Source organism: Crocodylus porosus, unplaced genomic scaffold, assembly GCF_001723895.1.
Source record: "Crocodylus porosus isolate Cpor-Errol unplaced genomic scaffold, CroPor_comp1, whole genome shotgun sequence".
NCBI classification, from domain to species: Eukaryota; Metazoa; Chordata; order Crocodylia; family Crocodylidae; genus Crocodylus; species Crocodylus porosus.
In genome coordinates, this window is record NW_017728911.1 from 20018897 (window position 1) to 20035929 (window position 17033).

Sequence of the window (17033 nt, forward strand, 5' to 3'; positions counted from 1 at the left end):
CCCCCTCAGCCTTCTCTTGTGGAGGCTGAACAGGTTCAGGTCCTGTAGCCTCTCCTCCTCCCTATGCTAAAATTATTCATTGTAAAAGTGTTTTTTTCACCGTGGATTTTAAAATAGAGATTAAAATATATAATTTTTAACTACTTACCTTCAGGGCTGATACCTGGAAGGAGCTGAGTTAAAGGTTTGTGTGGCTCAGTCATATCGTTTTTAATGTAAACTGGTATTACAGTGAGAAGCTCCTGACGGTCCTCCTCATGCACAACAGGAATTGATTCTAGAATTAGCTGCATCTGTTCAAGTTCATGTGCACCTAAACATTAACCAGGGAAATGGACAAGATAGGATTTATATCCCAAACAACACGTCTGATAAATCCAATTCTTCAGGGATGCAGTTAACTAATCCAGTAGTACTACACTCCAAACTTTCCATAGATGTGAATCCAAAGAGGAGGCTCAAAGGTGAGATGTGTTTATATCAATTACATGCAATAATTACATAAAAATGCCTTTAAAATAAAGATTGTGGCTATTTTTAAGAGTAGCCATGGATATGGATCCATTGAACACTTACTATATTAGAAACAATCATTTCTACTGATCAATGATTTTTCCCCCACGAATGTACAAAGATGTATTCATACTTGCTCCTGCAAGCTGACAAATTACTTATATATTACCATAAGAGATGGGGATTTGTTAAGTTCTATATTAAGTTATAGAAACATGACTAGTTCAAGGTAAGTTAAGCTGTAAACACACCATGAGAACTGTTTTGCGTCTGACAAAACTGGTAGTTTCCCTAACAAACAGCTGCAACTATTTTATGCTTTTCAGCTAAAATTAAAGGAACAATGGTTTTAAGTCCTTTGAGAATTTTTCAAGACCCCTTTAATTCTTAATGGATCAAGAAACACAACAGAGGAAATGTCACTACAAAGGACCACTTCCACTCAAATGCTTGTCATCACAGAATAAGCTTCAATACTTTTTGCAAAAACAAACAAACAAAAAGCCAAAAACAAGAACAAACCTTAAGTCAACTGGTTTTGTGGAGAGAAATCAGTGGGGTCAGAAACACAATGTGTGTCAGTACTAATCTACTGGCAGGCCTTAGGGCCACTACAGGAATTTGTGGCATGATGGCTTATGTGGAATCTGCAAACAGCTGTCTACTATGTATTGACAGGCAATTTTATAAAAAAGAGAATCCACTAAAAGAAACCTCACTGGCTCCTATATTCTCCTCTGATTGAAATTAGTAAAATAATGTGTATAGTTTATTGAAAAAATGAAAGCTCTGTTCTGTCAGTGAATTATGAGTGCAAACTACTTAAACCAGCAGACACTAACACACATGCAACCTACTGGAAATCACAACTATTATGAAATGTTGCCATTTCATAGCCCTCTTTACCTTTAGATGAAATCACCAGCTCTTTCCCCTCTCTACATGAAATACTAGTTTAAATACTTACTTGCAAACATGTATTTGCATTCATGTCTATTCCAATAGCTATGATATACTACCTCTAACAATCTTCTAAAAGTTCTTTTGACTTTCCACCACTACCGCCAATATAATACGTCTCCTATTCTCCTTTTCCTTGCATTAAATATTTAATTCTAGGAAACAAAATTCAATTCCTGAGGTAAAATTTGGACATAGGGGTAGCCAAAGAAAGTTAAAGAACAACCTAGTTAAGAACTATAAAGAATAATTTCTTAATCAAAACAGCGTTTTTCACGTCAGCATCTCAATTAACTTGACTTCTAATACTTTGTCTGTTTCCCCCTTCTCACCTAACTGGAGACATTACATGTCCCTTATTCAGGAAACTACGATGATACCAACAACTGAACAACATCTTCAAGTGAGTTCTAGAATTGCTGCTTAATCTGATATCATAGGCACAGGTTTCTATAAAAGCTTGTGGACCTTGGAATTTTCCCCTGTCAAGACTGAATCAAAACTTGGAATGCTTGACTGCCATCTCCAAATACAAGTACTAAGTGCTTTCAAACATTTGGCTTCTAGCAATTTTCATTTGGATATTATTTGGGGGAAAAAACATCCAAAAAACCCCAAACAATCCTTCTGCAGTTATCACCATGGAATAAATAACTCCACAAGAAATACTTTACAGTCTTGAAAAAATATGCATACATGTTTTTTCAAGATCAGTGACAAGAGAATTGTCCTAAGAAGCAACTGCCTTTTATAGGGACACCAGAGGTGTGAGATGTTTTTACCAAACTGCAGACCGATAGCCACTTTAAACTTCCAGTTCACCAAAATCTTTGCACCTCTAACCAAAAGATTTCCTATATTTTGCTGCTCCAGACAAACACACAGGTCTTCAAATATGTGCCATACTCCTATGAAGTGTGGCTTGCAAACACAGAAAAGATGTGGATCACCTCAAATGTCTATACATGAATGCGCAGAACCTGGGAAACAAGCAGGAAGAATTGCAAGTCCTTGCACAGTCACAAAACTATGATGCAACTGGAATAACAGACTTGGTGGGAGCTCATGTGACTGGCGCACTGTCATGGATGGGTGCAAACTGTTCAAGAAGAACAGGCAGGGGAGAAGAAGAGTCACACTTTATGTAAAAGAGCTGTATGATTGCTCAGAGCTTCAGTATGAAACCACTGACTTGTGGAAAGTCTCTGGGATGGGTCAGACAGGAGAGCAACAAGGGTGTTGTTGTGGTGGGGGTCTGTTATAGAAAACCAGACCGAAAGGATGAGGTGGATGAGGCTTTCTTCAGACAGCTAGCAGAGGTTCTCAAGGGCAGTGGTTTTCAACTTTTTTGTAGCAGGACCCATCTGTAAACATCAATGGCCAGACCTGACCCAGGAAGGGGAGCAGCAGAATAAGGAACCTGGACTTCAGAAAGGCATGCTTTGACTCACTCTCAGTGGCCAACAGTGAGATGCCTCGGTAGTTTCCGCAATCAGCTCTGTCCCTCTTCTTGAAGACTGTTACTATTGCCTTGACTGTTACTACCTAAGCATCCCTTAGGTTGGGTAGGATTTCTTCCTTGATCCAGATTTTAAGGATGAGGACATGAAGATGACACACAAGTTGTTCTCCTCCTCTGAAAATCTCTGCAGGTGTTCTGTCAACACTGGCTGCCTTGTTATTCTTTGTTTTCCTGATGGCACCTCCGACCTCTGCCAGGGTAGGTGGCAATACGAAGTCTTCTCTGGTTGCTTTTTGTGGAAAGTTGTTGATCTTATCTTCACTGACAGCTGAGTCATGATTCAGAAGGTTCTAGAAACGTTCTTTCCAGCGACCATTGATGGATTTGCTGTCTTTCAGGAGTGTTCCACCCTTTGATCTTAGAGGATTAAGGCCTTGAATGCTAGGGCCCGTAGGCAGCTTTGGTAGCACTGAAGAAGCCATGAGTGTCACAAATGTCAGCAAAATGTTGGATTTCTTTTGATTTCTGTATCCACTACTCATTCTTCAGTTCTTGTGTTCTCCTCTGCGCCTCTGATGCTGCTTGTTGGTGTGCATTTTTCTTGATAACAGAGTTGAAGTCATTCTGCCAGGCACAGAAAGCGTTCTGTTTCCTGTGGATGAGACCTTGAATTTCAGTGTCATTTTCATCAAACCAGTCTTGATGTTTCCTGGTCTTGTATCCTATGGTATTTTCACAGGATGAGAGAACAGCTGCCTTGAGTGCTGTTCAGGAGTTGGTCCTAGGGACAGTTTTGTTCAATATCTTCATCAGTGACCTGAAAGATGGCACAGCGTGCCCGCAGCAAGTCTGCAGATTACACCAAACTGGAGGGAGTAGTAGATATACTGAAGGATAGGGCTAGGACTCGGAGATCTAGAGAAATTGGAGGGCCGGACCAAAAGAAATGAGGTTCAATAAGGACAAGTGCAAAGTCCTGCACTTAGGCCAGAACAATCACATCACCGGTACAGGTAGGGGGCTGACTGGCTAAGCAGCAGCTCTGCAAAAAAGAATCTGGGAATTATGGTGGACAATAAGCTGAATATAAGCCCAACAGTGTGTCCTTGTTGCCAAGATGGGTAACAGCATACTAGGCTGTGTTAGTAAGAATGTTGCCAGTACATCAAGCAATTATCTCTTTCTGTTTGCAGTGGTAAGACCACATCTGGAATACGGTTTGCAGTTTGGGGCCCCCCCACTACAGAATGGATGTGGACAAATTGGAGCAAGTCCAGCAAAGGGCAACAAAAATGGTTAGGGAGCTGGGTCACACGACTTCCGAGGTGAGGTGGAGGGGAAGCGGGCTTATTTAGTCTAGAGAGGGAAGACTGAGGGCAGGCATTTAATAACAGCATTCAGCTACCTGAAGGGGGGGGGTTCCAAAGACGACAGAAACAAGAACAAGAAGCATTTGTTTCAAGTTGCAGCAAGGGAAGTTTAAATTAGATATTAAGAAAAACTTCCTCACTAGCAGGGTAGACATTATCCACAGAAGTTGTGGAAGCTTTATGCTTGGAGGTTTTTAAGACCTGACTAGACAAAGTCTTGGCTGGGATGATCAAGTTGGGGATGGTCCTGCTTTGAGCAGGGGGTTGGACTAGATAACCTCCTGCAGTCCCTTCCAACCCTAATTTTTTATGATTCTAAGAAAGTTTTGCTGGGTATAAAGGATGTCATGCAGTTCCTCTTTTGTAACCCTCCACATATTTTAATCACCTGCTCAACTTAGCTGCCTTCATTTAACAAAATGTGTTGTTATAGATACTACACATTCCATGCACACAAGGTAAAAGTTGTCTTCTACTATATTAAGATCTGCACAGCAGTCAAATTTTTCACTAGTCCCTTATAATTTAACCCATTCTTTCCATATAAAAACACATCATATCTGGACATATCCTTAAACTTGGCATTTAAGTCAAGCAAACCTAAGATATAACAAAAAAAAAGTATCTAAGTTCATGAGAAAACCAGACAGTAAAATAGCAAACCTCTGGCCTGTCTTTGGAACGTGATCTTCCACCAAAAATCAAAAGGGCAAAAAGGAAGCTAAAGTGGGTTTTCAAGCTTTGTGAGGGTATATGGTAGATAAAAAAAAAAACTAGCAAAGGAGAGAAGGAGGTGAAAGGTAAAATGTTGCCATCTAGCCAGGCAGGAGTGGGGAGTTCTGGAAACCAATCAAATCTCGTCTATGATAAAGTTTGGTTTGTTCTTCAATATATATTGAATGTGACTACAATCAAGTGACCTTTGATCAATGAAGTAGCAGCAAATAATACTGACTGCATAAGCAGGGTCTAACCTACAGTTCTGGGGCCAAGGGATGGTTCATACTATAGCTACAAATGTATTCAGATTTTTTTTGATTGTTCTGAAAAGTGCAAAAAGACACTGAGTAACTAAAATAAACATAGCTGCATTTATGACATGTCAGATAAGAGAAAAGTTTAATATTTTTATTTAATCTTCTGGGAAAGGGCTAGACCAGGGCTGTCCAACCAACAGCTCACAAAGGGTTAAAATGCAATTCCCAGGGCTCCCAATCAGCCACCCCTCCCCTGGGGCAAGGGTCTTCCTGATGCAGTAGGGCTGCCTGGGTGCATGGTGCAGCAGGGAGGGAAAAGGTGGCCATGGGGGTCCATGGTGTTAGCAGAGGCATGTGTGATATACATAGGGGAAGTAGAGAAAGGGTGCCCTGTACAGTGGGTGATGCACAGTGCAGCAGAGGGGCACAAGTGCACATATTTCAGCAGGAAAAAGTACTGGGGTGCACAGTACAAGAGAGGGACATGCAGTGCAGGAGCACATGGTATGGTGGACAGATGTGCGGTGCAACGGGAGGGCAGGGGTACAGATGCACAATGCAGCAGTGGGGATGCTGAGGTGTGCAGCCCCCAGCCACTTAGAAATGGAACAGCTCAGGCCTAAACAATAGGATTACTTTAAATGGTAGCAACTCTATCAGTCACGCTATATAGCAACTGCATTCATGTTCCCAACACTAGTCGGGCCCTTCCCCCAATTTTGCCCCTCATGTTTTCCAATAAAAAATTGTCTAACTTCTTTCAGCCAAAACAAACAGTACTCACGTATGCTTTCCATCCCAAGCATTAAATATTTTGCTATTAAGAGACATACCCCGATTCCAACTGGCTGGTGTTCATACTCCAGTGTACTGACTACAGAAGACCCTCACCATTTGCAGGGGATCTGTTCTGGAGATCCCCACTGATGGTGAAATCTGCAAATACTGACAGGGCTCCTCATCAGACCCCACAGCCACCCCGTTCCCCCACTGCGAGAGGCTGGAGGCACAGGGCTCCCCTTCAGTGCCTGGGGACTAACCATGGCTACCTCCAGGGAAGATGACACCACCGTGGCTCTCCCCATTCCCAGCGCTTGCTCTCCACCTGCCCAGCTCTCACTTCCCTCTCCGCCCCCCTGGCTCTGCCCTCCTCTCCGCCCCGCGCAGCACTCCATGCCTGGCTTAACTGCAGAAGATGGCGTTCAGTGCAGCTCCAGAGGGGAGCCATGGCAGCACTTGCCCCAACCCACCCAGCTGGCGTGGTGCACCATGAATAGTCGGATCCATGAATACCTGATTTGCGAATAGCGAGCGTTTCCTGTACTTCCAGGACACAGATTTTTTGAGAGTGGCGGATCTAAATTTAACTGCTTATTCCTAGACTTTTTTCAAAGCTATAATATTCTACTGGTGGCATTTTAAAGGGCAAAAAAGGCTTATATTAACTATTTTGAGGTATGAAGCTAAGAATTTCCATGGAGGGACCTGATTTTCCCATACTGAAAAAAACTCTTATGCCTACAACTCAAACCCCTGAATGGACTTCGTGATTTTTGGGACCGCTGCATTACATTGTTTGTATGCTTGATTGTTATGCTGGGGGAAGTCAATTTGTGAAACATCAGTTTAGTTCTCAGAGGTTACGAGCTTGCATTCTACTTGAGTAGGACAACTCTTGGATATTACCAGCTCTGCTAGCACGACCTGTGGAATCTGCGAGTACAGGCAGCTCCATGAAAAATCAATATGTGTCCTACTAGAAACAATGTAGGTCTTCTCTGAAGAACTAGAGCACCCAAAGTGGGGTGCAACATTGCCTTAAAAAAGGCAGCTAGAAATTTTCCTAACTCAAGAGTTCCTGCTTGGCACAGTCAAGTCAGGGCACTCTTCCAGCCCACCCTGTGTTGAGGCTTGAGCCAGGAAAAGGGGTAAGTTAACTGTGGTAGATACTAAATCTGAGAATCTCTACAAGTCATGGCCCCTCAGGTCCGTTTATCACATGCTGTGGACTGCTGCAACTCATATTAGCTCCGGGAAGAAACAAAGGTTGCTTGAAGACTCCTGCCTTTTAGTCAGAGTGACAGCAGGAGTTCTGACAGACCCAGATATCCAAGCCTAGAGTAGGTATACAATGTTTCCACAGTTCTCCCAAGAAGTGATGTTCCTAACCATGCCTGCTCACCTGCTCCCACTCACATGTGACAAGCCCAGGACAGTAGCGGAGAAGCCACTCCAAAGGCACTGCTCTCCTGAGGCTGCTCTTCGGATGTCTAGCTTTGGCATGCTGGAGAGCTTCCAAAGCAGTTTCACCAGTGCATTTCTAGCATGGTGCACATAAACAGGGTAGTGCTGCAGAGGTAGGCCTCTAGTTTACTTTGGAACTCCTGAGAATACAGGCACAACTTGGAAACACGCTTTTAACAATTTTCTGGTACAAATCATACAGCTCAATACACATTTAGACCAAATTTCCTGTTTAGAATAGTAGGGAGACCCATTCTGACATTCTGCACTACTTACTCCATTAGAAACAGCAAGAAGATCAAAACTAGATGGAAAACAGTGCAGGTGTATTGAAATATTTCTTTCAGCTAAGTGAATGTATATAAATTATAAAATTATTAAAATAAATCTGTGTAAAAACATGTGATGCCACTGAAATGCTAAATTACACCAGCCAAGGAAAGAAGTACAACATGAAATGGGATTAAAATGAATCAATCCACCTAGCACTATACCTTCAAAGTAACTGGACAGGGACTATCTGCCAGATATTATATATAAAAATAATTTTTCAACAAGGAGATGTTCAAAATCCCAGTTTTAAACAACCTTAACTTTGGAATTGCTATAACAAAACAAAGTTCAGCTATAAAACTGAAGTAAGCGAGCAGTACATTCTTTGAAATGCTGCAAGCATTTTACAATGCCTACAAACTCCTTCAGAAGTTCTTAGATAAAAACTGTTAATGTGAATCAAGAGATAAAAGGTTCCAAATTAACTTAATTTCTTGAAGTAATTTTAATTAGTAGATATCCAAAGTGTAGAATTAAACATACAAACTACATGCTACCATGAGCAATTTCACTGTTATCCTTGGCTGTTTTTTGTTTCAGTAGGATATATGCAACAGTGTTGGATAGGCAAAAGTAAGTGCTCATAAGCAGCATATTTACATGTTACCACTGACATTTTACAGCTGAGTTCACATAACACGCATATAAACTCCTACCAACCTGCAAAAAGGGTTTTCCCAGTCAGCATTTCAGCAAAGATGCAACCTGCAGCCCACATATCAATGGCTTTAGTGTAGTTGTTAGGAGAAAGTAAGAGACGGGGTGATCTGTACCATTTAGTAACCAATCCTTCAGAAAGGTGGCCCTAAGGAGGAAAATGAAAAGCTTACTTGTATTTTTAAGGGGGGAAAAAAAAAAAAATCACATTCACTATTTCAGAATTTTAACCCAAACTTCCAACAATAAAAAGGACAGTATTAGTCTTCCTGTTCCATCAACCATGCTTGCTTTGTGTGGTGCATTAAACATACCAATAATGCATATTTTATAAGAAATTCGAAAATATGCTCAAATGGCTTGTAACAAGCTCCAACCTTAACCTTGAAAAGGCTATTTTATAAGACTATTTTTAAACAGCACAACAGGGATTGTTTCTGAATCGACTGCAACACGATTTAAATAACACGTGTACAATGCTATTTATTAGTCAAGTAAGGTACAGCTGCAAAAAAAAATCCCTTACTCCCAAACGTAAAGTTAATGAAGAGGAACTAATGAACTCCCTTCTGAGACATTAAGCAGGAAGATTATACTACCTCTAATAAATCCCAACAAGTCGTCACATTTGTACACTGGGGATGCACGTGTATTTTAAGCTCCTTTAAAGCTCCTGTACTTTTGCATCTATGCACTGTTCTTAAAGCCTAATTGAGGCTTTTGTTCATCACCTACATACTGTTCTTTTAAAAGGTCAGGGTAAAATTCTATTCCCAAATATGTACTTGAAGTTGCCCTAAGGAATTAAGAGTTAGGGAATATCTGTTTCTTCTCCCAACCTACTAAGTTTCTGGTGATAAAATTAAGTGGAATAAAAAGAAATGTTTAAAAATCTCATCCTGTGCATTTACCAACATTAATTAAACGCATTTATTTAATTGTAACTTTTCTATGGAAAAAAGCTGAAAGCCGATAGGGACCTTCAGAGGCCAGATAGGATGCAAGGCATGAGAAGTTGAACCTTCAACCTCAAAACACTGACGTTAGGACACTCAGGACATTGGATTAAATAGCTATTAGCATTTACATGTAATATTATTAATTTTATCTACCAGTCTCGCTGACTAAGGGACAAAAGCAGCAACTTCGGCACATGTGAAGAAAAACAGTTATCAATCCACAAACAATGGTCTAAAGCAGGAATGTCAAATGTACAGCCCACGAGTTGGATTTGGCCCATGGGTCTCTAGACCAAACTCACACACTGCATGGGGAACCTGCCGGCCATGGCATGTGGCAAATGGGCTGGACTTAGCACCAAATGCAGCACAAGGGGTCATTTCAGGATGCACTGTGCATGTGGTGCCCATGCCTGACCAGCGTGGGCTGTACCAGAACCAGTAGACACAGCAAGTCCAGTGCACACCGCATACAGCAAATGCCTTGTGTCAGCCCCTCATGCTGCAGGCAGCACGTGCCAGGCCCAAGGCTCATGCTGTGGGCAGCACAGGAGGTTGGTCTATGCTCCTATGCACTGTGTGCATAGCAAACACCAGAGCAGGGTAGGCATGTGCTGCCTGTGGTGCACAGCCTGCAAGCTGCACCACAGCTGCTACACACAACACAAGGGATCAGTCCCAATCTGGTCTGCAGACTAACCCAGCAACCCTACTCCATCTCACAGATGAGTTTGACACCCCGGTCTAAAGCATTCCGGTGATGAGGATCACTTAAATTCCTAAACAACAGCTGATAGTTGCAGCTTATTCAATACGAGGAAAGGAGCCCAAAGCAAGATGGCTAGGTTATAAGGAGATCACTATTCTCTCCATACCTTGTGGGAATAATGAGGATCCATGATCCGTGCAAGACCGAAATCACCAATCTTCAGCACCAAGTCTTCAGTATTAATGAAAAGATTAGCTGGTTTGAGATCTCTGTGCAGAACGTTTGCAGAGTGAATATACTTAAGCCCACGTAGCAGCTGGTACATGAAAAGCCTGGCATGCTCTTCCAGTAAAGGGCCCTGCTCTAGCAGATTAGCCAGATCTGTCTCCATGTACTCTTGGACAATGTAAACACAGTTCAATTCTGTAAGGGAGCCCACATCATCTGTTAACTGGCTTCCATTGGGACCAAGAATTTCAAATAGTTTCACAATGTTATCATGGTCAAGTCTTCTAATAATTTTGATCTCACGTAGAGCATGTTTAACACTCTGGGGATCTGTAAGGACAATTTTCTTGATAGCCACTCTTTTGTCACAGTCAACATCGACAGCAGAAAAAACTAAGCCATTTCCACCACAGCCCAGTGCTTTCAAGTCCACATACCGTGAGCCCAGATCAAAACCATGAATGTTCATGAGACTTTCAAACTTTTCTGCCATTTCGAAATATTTACGATTTTTCCTCTTAAACTATCAAGCTTCTGTAAACACGCAGAGACACTTCCACTGGTATTGAATGAAAGATCTTACAGAAAGGGAAAAGAAAACCTCGGCTTTGACTGCAAGACGGTTTCTTGACACTCTCGTTGCATTATTAGCCAACCAGGCCTGTTGTGTCCCCTTTAATATAGAGCTCAGCAGCTCTGTAACTCAAACTGAGCATAAGATAGAAAGATTGCAGCATTCATAGTTCAAGAAAGGTGCAGCATCTCTGCAGACATTAAAGAAAATACTCACAAGAAACTCAAACGGAATGAAATGACATACTATGCACTTAGCTCTACTGTGCTAAACTGGTTAACATTTAACAAAAATATGAATAAATATGCACGTAATAGGCTTCTATTAACATCCTCCTCCTCACAGTGCAGATACATTCAGTGTTGGACTGGTCCTGAGCAGCGTCATTCTCTGGTGCTGGTAAGCACTATTTTTTTCTTCCTTTTTTTCTCCTTTGTTTACAGTTTAGTTAAACAGGAAACTGGCAGCTCTTGATTTACAAAAGATGCCTTCTGTTAATGATCAGGTGGCTCCAGCTCACCACAATCACAATCAAAGCTACCATCCATTTTATTCCGTGACAACCTGAAAAGAGAGAAAACAGAAAATTTCCAATATTACCCAGAAATCCTTTCAAGTCTGCTTTAGACAAGCTGCATCCCACAAGTAACCAACCGTCTTTCACCATCTAATCTCAAAAAGGGAAAACAACCATATTTTAATAACTAGAATTAACATGTCCACTGTGTACTCTGGAAAAATTAATACCGACTTCAGCTACCAACCTACTTCTCAATTACTTTCCCTATATTTTTAATAATATATCATGCTAGCAGCAATAAAGTCAAAGATAGCAATTAGATTTGAATAAAGAAAAAAAACCGTAGCACATATTTTGACAATTCTCTAGGAAGACCACCTTTCATTGTAGCAAGGTCAACAGCAACCATTTTCATTATACTGCTCATTTGTAAAATTTTGAAAATTTCCCTGTCATTATACTATAATATACATTTTATTATTTTGTATGGTTGAGTGCAATTTTTCTAGACTAGGCAAAAGGAAACAAGTTCAGGCACCCCAAAGCCAAGCAGAAAAACACCCTGCTTTTTTATATATAAAAAAGCATCCTCTGTAACAACAAACCTATGTACGTAATCCTCAATGAGAAATATGTACTTCACAAAGCGTTTTCCACATAATATATGGCTATAAACTTACGAACATCTGCATACAAAACAATTGTAGGCATCAGACAGAAGCAGCCTAGCTCCAGTTAACAGCAGGCAGGTAAGCTCATTTGTGTGTGGCCATTCTCCCCACTCCATGGTGCACCTTGTCTCTAAGACGGTCTCTGGTACCCCAAGAATGAAGGCTTTCTCCACTTTCTGAACTCCAGTGCACGACTGGCATTTTTAAAACATGCAATTATTGGATAACAGACTTCTGTTTCTATACTTTCAACCCAGAATCAGCTGGGTCTTTACAGCATGGGAAACTTCTATTTGCTTTGTCACTGATAGAGAGGTAACAGGACAATCGTTCCAAGAACTGGTAAGCCTGTATGACCTATCAGGTGGCTATCTAGAAAAACCCAAATCCTTATCATTTCGTATGAATACGATTTCACGTTGATTGATGTGTTTCAGTTTTCATATTCTCCCTTTCCCAAATCTCCTATTGCAAAAGCCCTGAAGAAAAACTTTTGTTTTGGGAGGTATCAAAAAGTATGCAATACTACTTCAAGGATTAAATCACATATTCATTCCAGATACCAGAAGGAAAAGAACACGCAGCACAGATCACATCACAAACCAGGTTATCAAGAAGCTCTTCACTAACATTTCTGGCACTTCTAAGCCTCACTAGTTTTCAGATCAGTATTATGTTCCGCTATCATGAATGCAATCCCTATTTGAGGTCTGGGGGAAGGGAACATACTAACTTTCTTGGTCCACTTTGCCACTCTCTGCAGTAATGGTGTAATCATTGAGGCCAGAAGTAATTTTTTTCTTTTGTTTTGTTTTAAACTCTTGGTATCCCAAAGAAGGGCAACCCAACTGCTGCCTCTGTAAAATGCATGCAACATGTAACTTTTATTTAAAAGAAGACTACTTATTGGCTTCATGTTGCCAGCCCTGATATTAACTTAAAAATAACAATAGTTCCTCCAACAAGCTTCATTAATTTAAAGTGAAGAGTTGTTCAAGTGTGTAGCAACTTCAGTATGTTAATACTACACCAAGGAAATCATAAAACCAAACAAAACTGGTCTCCAAACATTAGCTAACACATTAGCATAGTGAAACAGACATTACCACAGCTTTAAATACTGGCCTTTTGTCTTGTTAAAACAATATGAATAGAAACATTAAAAAGGGTTTTTTTTAATGGCCTAAGATTGGAGAGTGTAATCAACTTACTTTGCTATACATTATAAGAAGGTACTAAGGTTAATAATTTGAACATGCCTGCTGGGTTCATTACAAATACAGGTCTCAGATAACTAAAAATTCACTAACATGCATATGCTTATCTGATATGATCATTACTGAACTGAATGCATTAGTGAATATTTATGTACCAATGGGTTTTAAGAGACCAGCAAGCTGATCCTTTGAGTGAGGTTTTTCATTGTACAGTATAAGTTAAGATTCCTTTCTTCTTTTAGTGTATTGATACAGTTCATTTAAGCAATCTAAATCTCTTGTGAACTGAGCATATGCACAAAACTAATTACAAACTGAATGGAAAATGATTTGAGCACTAGTTACGACTTTAAACCTCTTAAATTTACTTGTACATACTAGCTATCAGAAGAGGTCACAATATTTTAAACATTTATTGCTCTACCTTTAAGCTCATTTTCCAGTTATAATAGAATTTATGACCCTACCACAATGATCCTTTATATTAAGATGATGTATTATCTTTCCTACTTAAGAAGCCAAAGTTACATTCTAGTGTTACTTAGCCCAGGGTGAAACAAGGAGCATCAAGCTCTTCCATGCGTCTTAATTCTCAAGAAACATCTTAGTGAATTGAGTCAATCAAGGTTTCAGCTTAGAGAACTCTGTCCTGTCCCAAGTCTAAATATTATTTTACAGTACCTACCTTACTGCTAATGCATGTATATCTAGACAGTCACCTACAGAGACAGCTTTGGCTTGTCATTGAATAACTGACTCAGTCTTAGAAGAATTGCATTTGAAGTTCTGCCTGCAAGTCAATTCAATTCACTAAGGCTTTACTTTCCTTTAAATATTTCTACAACTACTATGAAGATTCAGTTTTGCAGTTTTAATTCAGTCTCCATCAAGTCTTTCATGAAAACAAGGCATAAAGACACCTGCTCAAGAATCACCTTAAGAAACCTGTTTTTATATGTTCAGGTAATTTAAAAATATGAGTATTCTTATAGGGTCTCTTGTCCCCCAGCTAAAAAGTCAAGTTTTTTATGCACAGCAACATAACAGCCTACATACAAGGTACAAGAAGATTTATGCTCTGCCAAATACCTGTATTTCAGTAGGTTTCACTAAGGAGGAAGATATCTAGCAAGTCCCTGGGAAAGAGAGTAAGGATGCAAGATTTGCTCATCTTCCCACCATCATCTCAAGACTTTCTTTTGTATTCTCAGTTTGGTGCAAAGTCAGAATAGAGTAACCAGTTAACTGTTGTATTTTAAGTGAAAAGGAAGTTGCAGACTAGTGCCTCCTCTAGTGGCCATAAAGACAACTAAAAACATTTTTTCAGCTACAAGTTAAATCCTTGCATTTACTATTAAGACTGGAATGGTTCAAAGGATCATAAGAAATGAAGGAGAGGAATGAACAAAATAAGTAAACCCACCCTTCTTTAGAGTTATTATATGTCTCAGTAAAGTGAAAGGGTAACAAATTATCTGGAACTTCACCCTTTTCAGCTCCCAAATAACCTCAAATGAAGCAGCAGGATTGGTTCTTTAACCCTTCAGTTTACTTTTTCAGCCCTGCCTTTTATATTTTATTTCTCATAAAATGTAAGATCTTGTATAACTTTTTAGACTTGTCAAAAGACACTTAGACACCCGTTGCTATCACATCGCAAAACCTACATTTTGAGCAGTTAGTCCAACAGATCCCTCTCAAAATTCCACATAAGGACGGATGTATGGAACTACTGACAATGACAAGAAAAGCAACCTGTTGCTATTCTTTTTTCAGTCATAAATATTCAATGCATTTTTTGTACAATTATTCAAGAACAGAACAGGCATAATAAAGATGACTTTGTAGGTTAAATATACCAAAACACAGCACACTGCAGAGGAGTAAAGGCCAGATTTTACCATACTTAGTACATGTGGAGATCATTCTTGGGCTCTACTGTTTACTGGTGGACTATTTGCAATGTACAGTACCAACCAAGAGAATTACTTAACTCCACTCTTTCCAAACAGAAAACCATCAATTAATTGGAAAATTACAATCTTTGTACAATCATATTTTACCTAAAAGTCAGCTCTGAAAAAATTCTGTGCAGCCAAGAAGTGAGCTACAGGAAAACCACCTTCCTTGAAACTGTCAGTACTGCTGAGCTGATATCTACGCAACTGACACCACTTTTAAAAACTAGCAAAATTTCTGCAGAGAAATTGCATTTTTCAGTAGCAATAAGAAACAGAGAAAGCCACTACTGTTAGGTATTACATATAGCAGTAATTTACCTACAGCTTTCACTAAAAATGCCAAGTGTTATATCAGCTATTTGCTGTTTCAGAATTCCTAGTTAGACTGCAAGATGCAACTTAATGTACATTTATATTGATGGTTTAATGATCAAGTAGTAACACAAAAGGAAAAACACAAGACTAAAGAGTTATCTAGAGGAAGCTATTATACAATGTGCTAAACCCTACCCTATCCCTTCAATTATAAAAATACAGAGCACATATGTATTTTTTTTTTTTTAGATCAGCCACGTTGCAGTTGGTAGGCAGAGTGAGTCATCGTGGAACTCATGAAACTGCTGCTTTTCTAAAGCCTCCTACTAACTCCCTACAGTTATAGAGCTGTAAGCTAACAGCAGATGTTACTATTAGCTTATCAATTCTTGCAACAATTAATAGATGTCAGAAAACCCTTTTTGGAACAAACACCAATATTTAGAAAGCGTTAGTTTAATTTAATGAAAAGTCACTATTCTAAGAGTTCTAGAGGACCCTGAACAAGTTAACCTTTGTTACAAAACCACCTTGCAAACTGCTGTTAAATCTGTTTAACCAAGATGTGATTTTTACCAGCATCTCAAGAAGTATCTGAAGTCTCAACACAGCCCTAGTCATTTGCTCTCGTTCTCTATGTTTCAAGTGCAGTTTCCACTACCCATTTTCAGTGTCATATTGCACGACTACAGCTTAAAATCTGTTTTACGTCACCACTTTCTGGAATTCGTAAAGGGACGGTAAAGTTTGTTTCAGGCCATCACAATGCAATATATTCTCGGTTTTTTTGCTGGCAGCCATACCTGGAATACCGCCTGCCCTGGCTCAACCACAACAAAACGCATCTTTCTTCACAATACAGCTCAATTTTACCACTCCAAGGCTGACCAGGAATGAAACTGAATTGAGAAGAAAGAGTCCTTCAGCATCAGTCACTGCTTTAACCATTACTACTCTGGTTGCATCTTTTAAAGATTATTTTCACGAGCGTTATTCTGCCTGGATTTTAAAACTACTTAAAAGCTGGCAAAATCATTGTTTCTCCTCAGGGGATGCCCTGAGGACCCTTCCTCTCCCCACAGCCCCTGCCACCACCCCGGCGGGGGATCTGGAGGGACGCTCAGTCCCGGGCAGGAGGCAGCGCCCTGCCCCCACCAGCCCGGCCGGCCGGCCAGGAGCAGCAGACAAAGAGGCTTCAGTGAACCAAGGACAAAACTTGGGAGTTCAAAAGAGCCCAACCTTAACCCCCCCCCCCCGGTCAGTGCCCTTCAGGGGGACACGTCCACGTTCAGGGGGTTTCTGACATCGCACGTTCAGTGCCCCCATCCCGCCCGGACTTGTTGAAGAAGCGGGGCCGAGCGGG

The 17033-nt window shown here is 40.4% G+C and overlaps 1 protein-coding gene across 2 annotated transcripts in view; it reads right to left on the reverse strand.

Annotated features, from left to right (window-relative positions):
• MAPK6 (mitogen-activated protein kinase 6) overlaps window positions 1–17033 on the reverse strand; it is a 22035-nt gene that overhangs the window by 4740 nt on the left and 262 nt on the right. The window contains exons 2-4 of one of the 2 annotated variants that reach the window (XM_019533568.1): window positions 10351–11550; window positions 8520–8664; window positions 149–313 (exon numbers count right to left, since the gene is read on the reverse strand). In XM_019533568.1, coding sequence (XP_019389113.1) covers window positions 149–313; window positions 8520–8664; window positions 10351–10905 — 865 coding nt within the window. In that variant the 5' untranslated portion in view covers window positions 10906–11550. Of the gene's footprint in view, window positions 1–148; window positions 314–7583; window positions 7667–8519; window positions 8665–10350; window positions 11551–17033 lie in introns of those variants that run through there. The other variant, XM_019533570.1, reaches the window with a different exon arrangement.